The sequence below is a fragment of the Phalangium opilio genome, unplaced genomic scaffold (genome assembly GCF_054372755.1).
Source record: "Phalangium opilio isolate 3A_F unplaced genomic scaffold, DU_Popi_V2 ptg000662l_1, whole genome shotgun sequence".
NCBI classification, from domain to species: domain Eukaryota; kingdom Metazoa; phylum Arthropoda; class Arachnida; order Opiliones; family Phalangiidae; genus Phalangium; species Phalangium opilio.
The window spans coordinates 576,866-589,611 of NW_028324246.1; the positions used below are offsets into that span (position 1 = coordinate 576,866).

General features: G+C 38.2%; 1 protein-coding gene across 3 annotated transcripts in view; it reads right to left on the reverse strand.

Moving 5' to 3' along the window:
* Nucleotides 1-12,746, reverse strand: part of Naam (Nicotinamide amidase) — an 18,129-nt gene continuing 5,383 nt past the window's right edge. For 2 of the 3 annotated variants that reach the window (XM_089863021.1, XM_089863022.1), the window contains exons 3-4: nt 4,639-5,118; nt 1-1,932 (exon numbers count right to left, since the gene is read on the reverse strand). In XM_089863021.1, coding sequence (XP_089719147.1) covers nt 1,411-1,932; nt 4,639-5,118 — 1,002 coding nt within the window. In that variant the 3' untranslated portion in view covers nt 1-1,410. Of the gene's footprint in view, nt 1,933-4,638; nt 5,119-9,086; nt 9,609-9,714; nt 9,946-12,746 lie in introns of all 3 variants that reach the window. The other variant, XM_089863020.1, reaches the window with a different exon arrangement.

The following is a 12,746-nucleotide window of genomic DNA, read 5'->3' on the forward strand; positions in this document are numbered from 1 at the left end:
TTTCAGTTTGATATGATTTAATAAAGAAAATCAAAATTGCACTTTAAATATTGCTTTATTCCAAAAAGGACTAAAACAATGTAATGATTGGTGGTTATTCTCGTCATCAGACTTTTTACAGCATCTTTACAAACGTGCGAGAAAATTTCTGCTGGACTAATTCAATTATTGAATCTTTCCCTCTAGGACATACCAATCTGCACTACTTTCAACGCCAAGTTTATAACCCTGAAGCGAGAACTGATCCGGCTTCAGCAACTGCAAATCGCGTTAAACTGGTTTTCTCGTACGATTGCGAAGGCACCTTTAGATTCTAATATTAGCTCGTTAAATTAGTTTTAAAACACAGTTTCATCTATATTACATGTATTTTCAATAATGCTAAATTAAATATAGATTACAAATTAATGTTTTCAAGAGCATGTTGGTATATTTTCCTCGAATTTATGAAACTTAAGAGATTAATATGGAAGAGTCTAAGATTTATTATCAAACCGCAAAATTTTTATACCTATAGCAGAATAACAGGAATAAATGTATGTATACTAATCCTAAACTTAACACAGCGTTAATTTTCACTAGGATGATACTAAGTAAGGTACCCTGGATTTGTCAAAATCGGATTTTACTGTATTCAGAAATAAGTCACATTTTAATCTGGAAACTTCATTCGTAATATTTGCTCAGTGTACCTTTATGTATGTAACAACTTTAAAACCCAAGTTTTGACAAACATCATATTCTCGTGAAGCTCAACTTGAACTTCGAATTGAGGCGTTGCGGCTCTCACCAGGGTTCTTTGAAGTAATTATTCAGGAGCCCCATACAGGGTGTTTCAGATATGGCTGCCATCTATTAACCGTTCGGTCAAACTGAGTCAAAAGTGTCAGAGAACATGGGATCTACAACATGTTTGGGCCCATTTTTTGGAAGCCCATACCTCCGTGACGAAATGTTGTAGACCCCGTGTTCTTTTAACACTTTCCACCTAGTTTCAGCCTATGAACACACACTATAATTTAGGACAGACTTATCAGAAACACTCTGTAAAATTTTCGAAAGGAATTTAAAGACGTAGATGGAGTCCGGGGTTTTTTGTTTTTAGTAGAGATGGTTTAAAGACTAGACTTTTTTTAGATTCAGGCTGTTGTTTACTAGTTACATCCGCCATTTTTTTAATTGACTCAGCGGCCATTTTAATTTTAACTTCCCTAATATCGCGATTGTCCAAAAACAATAAGTTTTTCAATAGGAGAGCATTTTTTACTCGAGTATAATTGTCCACCGATTTTTGAAAAATTCCATGAAGTTCCAAGACAAAAGTGCTACCTTAAAAATCACCATTAAATATCTGTCTCCAGGGTACGGGTAGTTTACATCATCCTAGTCTGAATTTTAAAGTTTTATTCGCTATTCTTTAACTCCGTTATCCCTCAAGGTTGCGGCTAGCATCATGGCCGACCGATAGCCCATTTCCAATCTTCTGTCTTTGGCTTCGACCAAGTCTTTGACTTCGTGCGATTGAACCAAAATAGCCCCTTGCGCTATCAGCTTCTTAATCATGTCCGATATGTCTTCGCTGCAAACTCCGCGACTAGCGTCGTCTACCAAATACGTTCGGTAGCCGTTCTCGAGCGCGTGACGCGCTGTGGAAGCGACACAAATGTCGTACGCGATACCGCAGATGAAGACGTCGGTAATGCCACGGCTTTTGAGTTCGCTGTTCAAGGAAGTCTCGGAGAGTTTCTGGTTGTCCCAAAAAGCGGAGTAACTGTCAATTTCGGAGTTGGTACCTTTATGAACGAAGACGGCGTTCTCGACTATTTTCAAGTCAGGGTGAAGTTCGGAACCCCAGGATCCTTGAATGCAGTGAACAGGCCACATTTTCTGCTCGATTTTTGGGGGACCCTCGAACAAAACCGTGTCGTAAACCTAAAGTAAGAAAATGTAAAATTTTTTGAATTCAATGTGAAGTTTCATTGGTCTCAAAATTAAACTAAATATAACAAGAACTGTTAACTTTGGATAAAACCGTTGAAATTTTTTTTCTCTTACAGCTATTATAATTAGTTTATTTATTTATAACCCTGTTGAAACTGGGCAAAGTTACTTTGGGAGGATGAGGGATGCGACAAATTGCCTGTTCGTGAAGCCGGTGAGGTAGCGATTTATATTTATATATAATCAAAAGGGGATAATTGAAGAAGAATGGAACTCTGTATCCTCGTAATACGTCAGTTATGTATCGTCATTCTTCTCAGGCTCACCCTTTTTGTTTGCTTTCCCGTTCATCAAACTTCAGATGGGCACCGGACCGTAAGGTGAATTCTATAATTATTTGACACTAAATCCCCAGTAATCAACCCACAAACCTCATCTTTATGGTGGACAAAAACCACAAGCGCGCCTTGGAAAATAGTTCAGCGCTAATAGAGTAATGATGAGGGAACTATTCATCACGTGCGTGATTCGGTTTAGTAACCTTGCTCCAAATGTAAAATGATGTTGGGACGAATGACGTTACACTTACACCCCGCTTTGTGGTACACTTCTCTCGAAGAGAAGTATTATATACTTCTTAGATAATTCAAAATTTCACGAAAGATCTGCGAGGTTAATGACACGTATAAATTAAAATCTACTATGACAGGCGCTTGGGTCAGTTAAATTTTACAGGAATGAATTTCCCTTTTAAATTAAAAATAACGTTGTTTCAAATATAAATAGCCTTCATATAAAATGCACGGTGCTATTATTTATTAATAATTTATTTCCTTAGTAGAACTCCACCAAAAGTTAAGACTGTTCAAACATTGAAAGAATCAATAGAAGGAATTGTTGTTTTTATCTCTCTCGGCGAGCTACTTTCCTGGATGAGCTACTTTCACCAAAAGTATATATTTTAAAATAAAATGTTTCGATCAAGCAGGCGAAAGGGGGCTAGGTTATAACCGTTCCCCAATTTCCTACCCCCTTTTAACCCGTCCTAGTGCGAGTGACAGGAGTTTGATACAATCACGAGAGCTACGCCTAGGCCTATTTTCTGTACTTGCGGTTTCTATAGTTATCAACAACATTAGAGAAGAATTCAACATCAAACATTTAAACTGAAATACCCAAAAAGTAGAACACTGTTTTAGGCAATCTCTGAATTAGACAAACCTCGAGTCTCAGTTAAGCTTATTCATGTATTTGTTGAATCATATTATTAGTCGCAACAAGTAAATTAAGCATGCTAAAATAAACTTCACTGTGTGATACGAACCGTATGATTAAGGTTCTGATATGTACAAAGGTATAATTAAAATCCAGTCACGTTTTCTTTCCACAATAATAGTATAATATCCAAGGCTTAACTGTTCAATAATATGTCAACATGAATAAATAAAACCTCAACAAACCTCAACACATTAAGTACATAGGTACGTCCATAAGGAAATTATACTCTCTCTCTAAGGGCCCAAGATTCTACGTTACGGATGAAATGTATGTATGTCCGATTTGGTTAGCCATCCGTCTCATCTCAAGTGGTATAATAATTGTATAGCCTAAACAGAGGCCGAGCGCATTCGCTGCAGAGTAACCCGGCATTGAACATTTTTCCCTCCTTCAAAGATTTCTCACGACAGCTCTTCGTGATTTTTACTAAGCGCGAATTTACCTCTTGTGTCTGAGAGAACTGGGGGGTTCTGGAAATTCTCTTACTTATTTTTTCCCCTCAGTCCTTCCTCTCTCGCGTCTCGCCACTCGCCTCCCCGCCTGTTTTAGTTTGATTCCCAACCGCTTGGGAGCGTTATCTCAGAGCTCGCCTCTAGACCACGACCGGCTTAGGATATCGGTCGTGGCTGATTTTGAAAATTATTTTTCTCTCCCGCGAATTTCACGAAAAATTCGGAAGGAGCCCCTATACAAAATCTACGTCACATCTAGCAGAACTAGATGTTTTTAATAATAGATGCGCTTGGGCCCTTAGAGAGAGAGTATAATTTCCTTATGGTACGTCTTTTCGAGAAAAAGAGTTCCACTTACGCCTAGGGCATTGTGAATTTCAATATTGTTAAACGCACCAGTTTACAAAAATCAATTCGAACTTTTTCCCCCTCTAATTACCGCGGCTGGTGATTAACTATTTGGAAGGGATACTGGCCCAACAAAAATAAAGTTATGTAAGTAATTTCGTGGCTTGGTGACGGTTGACTGTTTCTGAGCTTTATTTTTACTCATAATACAACTCACTTTTAACTGTCAATCTTTTCAAAATTTACGTTATAACCAATAAGAAAAGTAGGAAAGATTAATAACGTTCACGTCTTAAAGGGACTGTAAAGTATTCGGACCCAACGGTTTGCCGACTTCTTCTACAGACCCTTTAAGACTTCACAAAGTATACTGTGATAATTTATATTGATTCAAATCATTTCAAGCGATTAAATCATAGACTAAAGGGATTAGAAGGCAATTTCAATTTTAGAGGCAAAAATGCACATGACGGCACTGTCCAGGCTCGTTTATTAACGTAATCATAAGTTTATAAGTTATGTTCCATAAGTATTACACTAATGTCTGAAGTATTTTTGTATACCGTACGTAACTCGACCACTGATTTATGGAATTTATAAAGGACTAAAGTGATTTTACCTGTACTTCGTCGGGAGTCATATTGAAGGTATGATGCAGCGGCCTCTTGCTGATATTTGATATAAATGAAATATGATCCTCCGGATGCCAATCCAAAGTGTAGATGGTTTCGTTGAAGTTGACGCTGTCGAGCATATTATTGATAACGGGTACGACCTCCTCCCCCATGTGTCCAGCGGGGCATTTGTGAATGGCCAGTGATCCGCTGATAAAGTCGTTCTGAACATCGACGATCAAGAGGGCCGTCACGGGGAACAGGACCGCCTTAACCCATTTCTCCCACATGAATTTGAATTCTTCGTCGTCTACTTTTCCGTCTTTATTCTGGTCGAAAACGTAGAACATATCGGCTTGCATTCGAATCTGTAGCGAGTAAGGTTTGCCCGTTGAGTCGGACAACAAGTCGCGGCAGAGGGTCCCAAATTCTTTTAGGTTCAGGCCACCATCTTCGTCTTTGTCGTAATATTGGAAGCATGTTTCCTGTAGAAATACGAGTAAAAGTTATTGGTAGCTTCCCATTCAACTATCAAAACTGTCCACAAACGCTAATTTAGGTTAGTTTAAAGAAATCACTGTTGTGCCAGACGTAATCCTACTATTTTTTAATTGTTTAAAAATCAATTTGAGCCTCATTTTTTTCAAAATCATGTTTTTGTATGTCGCTCGTGAATCCTTCATTGCAGGGAAAAGATGAATTAAAGCAGGAACAGCCAAAAGGAATCATTGTGCCCCATATATCTCATGTTAATTTCTATGCGGGGGTAGTGGGCCGGGCTTGAGTACTATCCGTAATCACCGTCTGATGATTCACTTTGGAAGGGTTATACTGGCCCAACAAAAATAAAGTTGGATTTTAGGGACAAGGTCACTTTCGACTTAGTAAATAGCCGGTGGTTTTTAAATAAAGAAATCTACCAAAAATTAATAAAGAAAAGTTTTAAATAGTGTTTAGGTGCCCGTGCCCCATGTGTAGCCTATTCCCCGTTATTAATGGTTTACGTATGATCCACCGAAATTTCAGATAAACTGTATATTAGTGGCACTCCGTGTTGACTATCCATAACCCGCAATGCGGTCAAAGGCAGAGAGATGTCATTAGGGTTCTGAATCTTAAAAAAATATCGTTATCTGACATTGCTTCTTGATTTCTTTATGTCGGTAAAAAATTTGGTTCCAATTCTAAACTTCAATAATCCTTTTCAGTGATGATAACATCACTGAGAGGTATTACACCAGATGTGTCTGTGTGTCTGTTACCGCGTTCGCATTAAGCAATTTTTGGCATCTACTCCCATTGTTAGGATTAAGACGTACGAGGCGATCGGGTAGGGTTATGAGAAACGTCTAACCTCCCAATGGCAGGGTTTCCGCCAAGATTTTACGCAATTGCGGGTTTTCTTATAATTTATTGTGAATAAATCGCCTTATATACCCTAAATTTCCAAAAATTGTTAAAGAGGCACACGCTTGAATTTAAACGTCAACAATAGCTATGTTTAAGATGATTTTAGGAACAACCTATCTTAAAATGATTTAACTCGAATTAATGTAAATTAATGACGATTAAAATAACCAGGGATAGATAGACTTATTTAAGACGGAATGGGTAACAGGGTTATTCGGGTGCGCGTCCTAGTCCACGACCCCCTTACCCGTGACGGAGGGGTATGAAAGAAGAGGCGGGTCTTATTTTCGTTATGACGTTGTATGTATATCCGGGTCAAGTAAACGTCGTCTGCCCGTCGTCTGCTCATTCGTCTGCCAAGTTGGAATGGGCTCGGATTGTAATTTTTGAAATAACATTGTTTAAAAATGGAAGTTACACAAGACATAGGGCTTGCAACTGAAAAAAAACGGGGAAGACCCAAGAAAATTAAAAGTGTGTTAGAATTGAGTAAAAGTCTTCATAGATATTACAGCACGAACAGGTTTTAACCAAACACTAAGCTCACAAATCTCCTGACCATTCACTAAGCCTTGGTTAACTTCATCAAATTCGTTTACAAAATCATGAGGATAGTAGAAATTATTGGCTTAAGAAAGAATTAGCGAACACTTTTCACCTTTACAGATGTACTCCAAATCCAAAACACCGGCACCAAATTCACTAACAACCTTCTTAATTGCTATTAAAAACAATTCCCGAATAATTACCTGGACCCTCGCATTTAGACGGCTCCATTTTGAACCCCGGTGAAGACGCTTATCTGTCCAACCATAGCCCACTCGATCCGCGCTCTATAGCTATAGCGCGAGCAGCTTGCGTCGTGACGCGCGTGATCGAGTGGGCTATGGTACAACGCAAGAGGGGTCGTAGTCATGGCGACCGAGGTAAACAGGAATTACGTATTTTTGGCCCTCCCCGTCAGCAACGTAACCAATACGTAGTTTTTGTGAGCCAATAAGATAATTTAATTTTTTGGTTACGTATTGAAGGAAGGGACTATATACTCGTCTATGAGTCGGACTGAAGTAAAGGCCAAACATTGTTTATTCCGTCTTAAAAAAGTCTATCTATCCCTGAAATAACTAATATAAATTATATTTATTTAATTATTTAAGAAAACCCTCTTAATTGCGTCTTGACTGGGAGAGGTTTATTTCGGTTTCCCAACTTGTTATAATAATATTCTCATGGAGGAGAAAAGGGAGAAGGAATAGTAGGCCCGACTCTATATCTTTTAAGCCAACCTCGCACAACTGGAGATGAAAACGTTAGGGGCACAGCCTGGTAAAATGTGGTCACGTGACAAAACAAAACTTCTAGTACCTGGAATGTTTACCAGGATACTCTCTAACTTGTGGCTGGGTGCAGGGCCTATCAAACTGGATTAAATGAGCGCGCCTCCTTGAATGCATCATGATAACTAAACGTTAACTTTCGAAATGTTCTTAATTATGTATGGCTCTTAAAACACATATGTGAAGTTTGAAAACAATAATTGAACAGAGCAATTAGAACCACGACTAATCACTATTAATTTCCCTGTACACCGATTACGGATTACACGTAATCACAATGTCAAGGGTAGGGGTTTTAAACGTTTCGTGCCATCGCTTTGGTACAGTCAAAGACACTCACGGTTTCGTTGCAATTGCGCTAAAATTTAGAATGGTTTTCCATAAATTTCCTCGTTTCGAAATTAGGAACTCAACAGCTCAAAAATTTTATAACTTGTTTGTCAATTCCGTTTCGTAACTTCCCTGTATTTTAAACCTACGATATTTTAAACCTATTTCAAAACTTAATAATAAGACCAATTAACCATAAAAGAATTGAATTAAGATTTGAGATGATCATCAAATCCTTCTTCATAGTAAAAGTTTTACATCTACTCTAGGTTAAACTTGAATATAAACTTTTTCAAAGTTAAGCCAAGCGAATCGCCAGCCCTTTATCGCGTGTTATACGTTTTCGTTAATAAAGCCCCGTTTTCATGAGAGCGATTTGCGAGAAAAATACAGCGATTTGCGAGAAAAAACCTGAAAAAATCGCGCGAGAATTTTTCTTGCCTGTTTTCATGTTTGCGAGAACTTTGAGACAATAGCGAGAAAGAGCCTGCGAGATCGATTTTAGCGATATCGCAAACGTCTGTCCGTTTTTGATTTCTTCGCTCTCGCTTCAGCGATTTTTATAACATTTCGCTACGTCACAACTTGGCTAAAGTTAATCAGCCAATAAAACTGAATAAAAATTGTCACGCGCTTTTTGTTAAATTATTTACCAACATTAGGCCTAATTTTTAAAACTGCGGGAAAGAACGTTTTTCTCTTTGAGCGCGTGCAGGATTGAAACGGTTATTAACATTAGGCTTAAGTTTTCAGAATCCATTTAGATATTTCTTTATTTTTTTATTACAATCCTAAATCTGTCGGGAAAAAGCCTACTAATAATGAATATTTCAAGCCTTCTATCGAAACTTTGAAAATTATAATTAATCAAATATAAACCTGCGAATGGCGGTAATGTCAAATTTTCATCTGTGTTGAAGCTTTAGATACAACTAACCAACGTTTCAAAATGTCACTCGGATTTTCTGGTTGGTCTCACAGGGTGAGCCCACCATCTACTTTTTGTTTAAACTGTTAATTTCTGTTCAAACTGAATAAAATTTGCAAAAGCAAAAGCTTCCTTCTCAGAAGTAAATCCTTGAATTTATGTAGAACCGCCATTTCATGTCGGCTTAAAATCGGGCGTGAAATCACATTCTTATAAAAAATCGCTCTTCATGAAAACGAAGAAGTACAAGCGAGAACTTGAATTAAGTCTCGCTAAAATCTTGAAGCGATATCGCTGTTTGGAAACTCGCTCTCGCTCCCAAATCGCTTCGAATCTCGCTCTCATGAAAACGGGGCTTAACAAAGCATTGCGAAACCATATGCGAGTACTTTTAAGTAAATGTTACGCATACATGAACAACACACCGGCCGGATAAAACTTTACCTACCTGTAAGTCCTGTTCGGTAACGGACAACCCGTTCTGTTTGGCGGCGTGAAAAAAGTTGCTCATACTATTAGTGGCTGGGTTTTGTCCAGCTCTGGAAGAAGAAAAGTATCGTATCTGACGAAGTGTTACGGGAGTCCAAACTCGCCCGTCTTGGTGGTTTCGCTTTTGGTTAGCGACGCCTGACCAGTTGTTGACCACTAGTGGACGAAACGACGTGCTAAAGAAGTAATTATTGGTTCCACCGCTGGCGGATACCGAGATTTGAACAACCGCCGAGAATGTAGCGCCTCTAGCGGCGCCGGCTAGCGGAGTTCCGAAACAGCTTTTGACGACGACTCCACCCACTAACTGCACTTCCCTACAAAGGCGCCACGCTCGTAGCGGAATCTTGAAGGACATTCGTTGACGCTGTTGCCTTGGTTACAGTCAGGAAGTTGGGGGTCCGGTTCGCGACTTATATTTTTCAAGAAAAGCCCGCACCCAGAAGAACGTCAAGGAAACAGAAGAAGAAGAAAAAAAATACTGAAACAAAAAAGGGAACGCGTGCTCCGAACTATAATTCCCGAACACGAATATCTAAAACGGAAATTTCTAAATTGCGAGCGAAAAAGAGTGAAGGCTATTTTACCAGGCGGTTTACTATGAGTCTCTGACGCTACTAGCGCTCTCTTATTTTTAGCATCGATTTTTGGTGCTTCTTAACTTACAGCGAAAATGCCCTATCTTTTTTTAATAATTTCGAAAAAGGGACAATTAAATGGAAACACGTAACGTTGTCCGCAGTACACTGTCCAACGATTTCTTAGTCCCAAGATCGCTCAGAATAGCTCCTCGAAAAACGAAGAAATAACAGAAAAATCTGTAAAATCAAACAATTCAATTTGAAAGTAACCGTTGGCGATATTCAGGGTGTTACAAAAAGGATGGTGGGACAGTGGGTTCTATCGGTGATTGTGAATCGAAAATGTTCAACCGTTTTAAAGAAATGGTTGCAGTCTTTTATGGATGTCCCCTTGTACCTTAATTTTATATTAGCATTGTGTCGTCATCGTAACTTGTTTAGGGTGGCCCATGTAGGCCAAAATGTCATAGAACAGTTTCGAGTCAAAATCGCCCATAGAACCCACTATACTACGGTCCTACCACCCCTTTGGTGAACACCAAGCATAATATCATAAGTTCATAAGATATGTTTCATAAGTTTGTCACTAGTTACTGAAAGATTGTCATGAAGTGACGCAGTTGAAACGTCATAGATTCTCGTAAAGAGTGTCCTGGTGAGGCTGGCACTGACAAAGTCATAGTACAGACTAAATATGAAAATGGACTGCAAAACCGAGTGTAGTAAATTCTTGAACTAGCTCTCAACAATGCGAAATACCTGTAGTGTCATACTTATGGGACATATCTTATAAACTTATTGAAGAATGTGCTGTTTGGCACCTACATCCTACAAGCTAGCTGGCTCCTATAGTGAAATCTGTTCCTAAACCTAAATCAGTTTCCAATCCCAGTTACTAGCTATTTGCTCTTACAAAACTTTAACTCATTCACAGCTATAGACTATTACTTCTAAGTTTTAGTTTCTTTTTTTTTTTGTTTTTCTTTTTTATGCTTTATAGCCGGCTCATATCTTTTAACGAGACTTCGAGTTATTTTTTTACGATTTTATTTCTAGGTAGTTTAGGAAATTCTAACTGAAGCGTGTGTCTCTGCGCGCAGCCTCTTCGAATATTTACGTTCATTATATCGTATTGTCTACCTTTCACCGACGGAAAGTACTGGAATTGTCTCATTGGTTTTATGAATCGACTTTCAGGAGAACATAATTTGGAAGGGCTATTTACTAAAATCAGGGATAGATTTCATTTTAGAAGTAGAAATGGAGAACGGTTAGCCTTTACTTCAGTCCGACTCATAGCCCGGTATAGAGCCCCTCCCTCCAACACGTAACGAAAAGTTTAAATTATCTTATTGGCTCACTTAAACTAAGTTTTGATGACGTTGCTGACGGGGGCGGCGAAAAATATGTAATTCCTTTTTACCTCTGTCGTTATGACAACCTCTTCTTTCAAAACCCCTCCGTCCCGGGGAAGGGGGTCCGGGACTTTGACGCGCGCCCAGACTACTCTGTTCTCCATTCCTACTTCTAAAATTAAATCTATCCCTGCTAAAATACATAAATTTAAAAGGCACTCGCTTGAGATAGGGTTAGCCGAAAGTCGTTATATTGGGTCCACCAAAGTCCTTGTTGTTTGAAGCATACGTTTATAAGAAATATTCCATAAGTATGACACTTAATATACTAGAGACTTAATGAGAGCTAGTTCGAGAATGACATGCGAGAATTGACTACATTCGGTTTTGAAGTCCATTTTCCTAATTAGCCTGTACAGCGCCTCACGAGAGTCTATGACGTTCCACCCACGTCACTTGATGACAAGCTCTCAGTAACCAGTGACAAACTTGGAACTTATAGTTCTCGATCAGAAACTACTCAGTTAAAGGAATAGCGACGTGATTTAAAAATTATCTCAAATCTAAAGAAAACCTTACTTTTTTGAGAGTTTAAACTCTTCTGATTCCAAAAATGTGCTTGAATAATATTTAATTATGAGGGAAAACACAGAAAAAAAAACTTTGAAAACTTGAAATTTGGGGGACAAAGGCAAATTTGCGGAGAAGATTTTTGGCGCGCGCGCGAATCTGAATAAATTAGGCTTAACGCGGCGCGGCGACACTAACAGGCGCGTCACGTGAGCGACATCTAGAGTGAAAATTCCTCCTTACTACGTCATCAAACGAAAGAAAATCTCAACTAGGCCTTTTCCAAACACAAAACTTTGATTGCAATTTAATAAATTGGTACGAAACCAAATAAAAAAGTAAACATATCATAATAAACTAGATTTTTCAAGGATTTTTTTCGCATTTTAAGTTTGAGGATGACGAAAATTATGTCACTAACACTTTAAACTTTGTTTGCAACAAATTTCCAATATAGATCACATTTATTCCACATTGGCTTCGCTTAATCTGATGAAAAGATAGGCTAACTCAATCTAATTGGATTATGATAATTTTAAACCTTTATCTAAGATCAATCTTTAATTTCATTAGCCTTGATAAAATTAAGTTCTAGTTTCTAGTTAAATTTGCGAGATGAGGAACCAATTTCGATTGAATCCATAATTATTATCATAAGTTTATAAGTTATGTTCCATAAGTATGACACTACCTATACTTCGTAATGCTAGAGCTGTAAGCACAGGTCGAACTAGTTCGAGAACGACAAGCGAGAATTGACTACACTCATTTTTTGCAGTTCATCTTCCTATTTGGTCTATATGCTAAGCCTTTGACAGCGCCCCACCAAGCGTCGCTTTACGGGAATTTATCACGTCTCACCTACATCAGTTCATTACAAGCTCTCAGAAACCATTGATAAACTTATGGAACATATCTTATGATTTTACGATATTATGATTAAAATTCATGAAGACTTAGGTTTAGAAAAGCTATCAAGATGAATTACTCTCATGAATAAATTATGAACCTTAAGTTTTAGCGTAATTAACGCTGACTAGATCACTATTAGCCTGATTATAAGCATCTCCCGAGTCCCAAGAGACATTCTTCATTATCAATCAACTTTAAAAT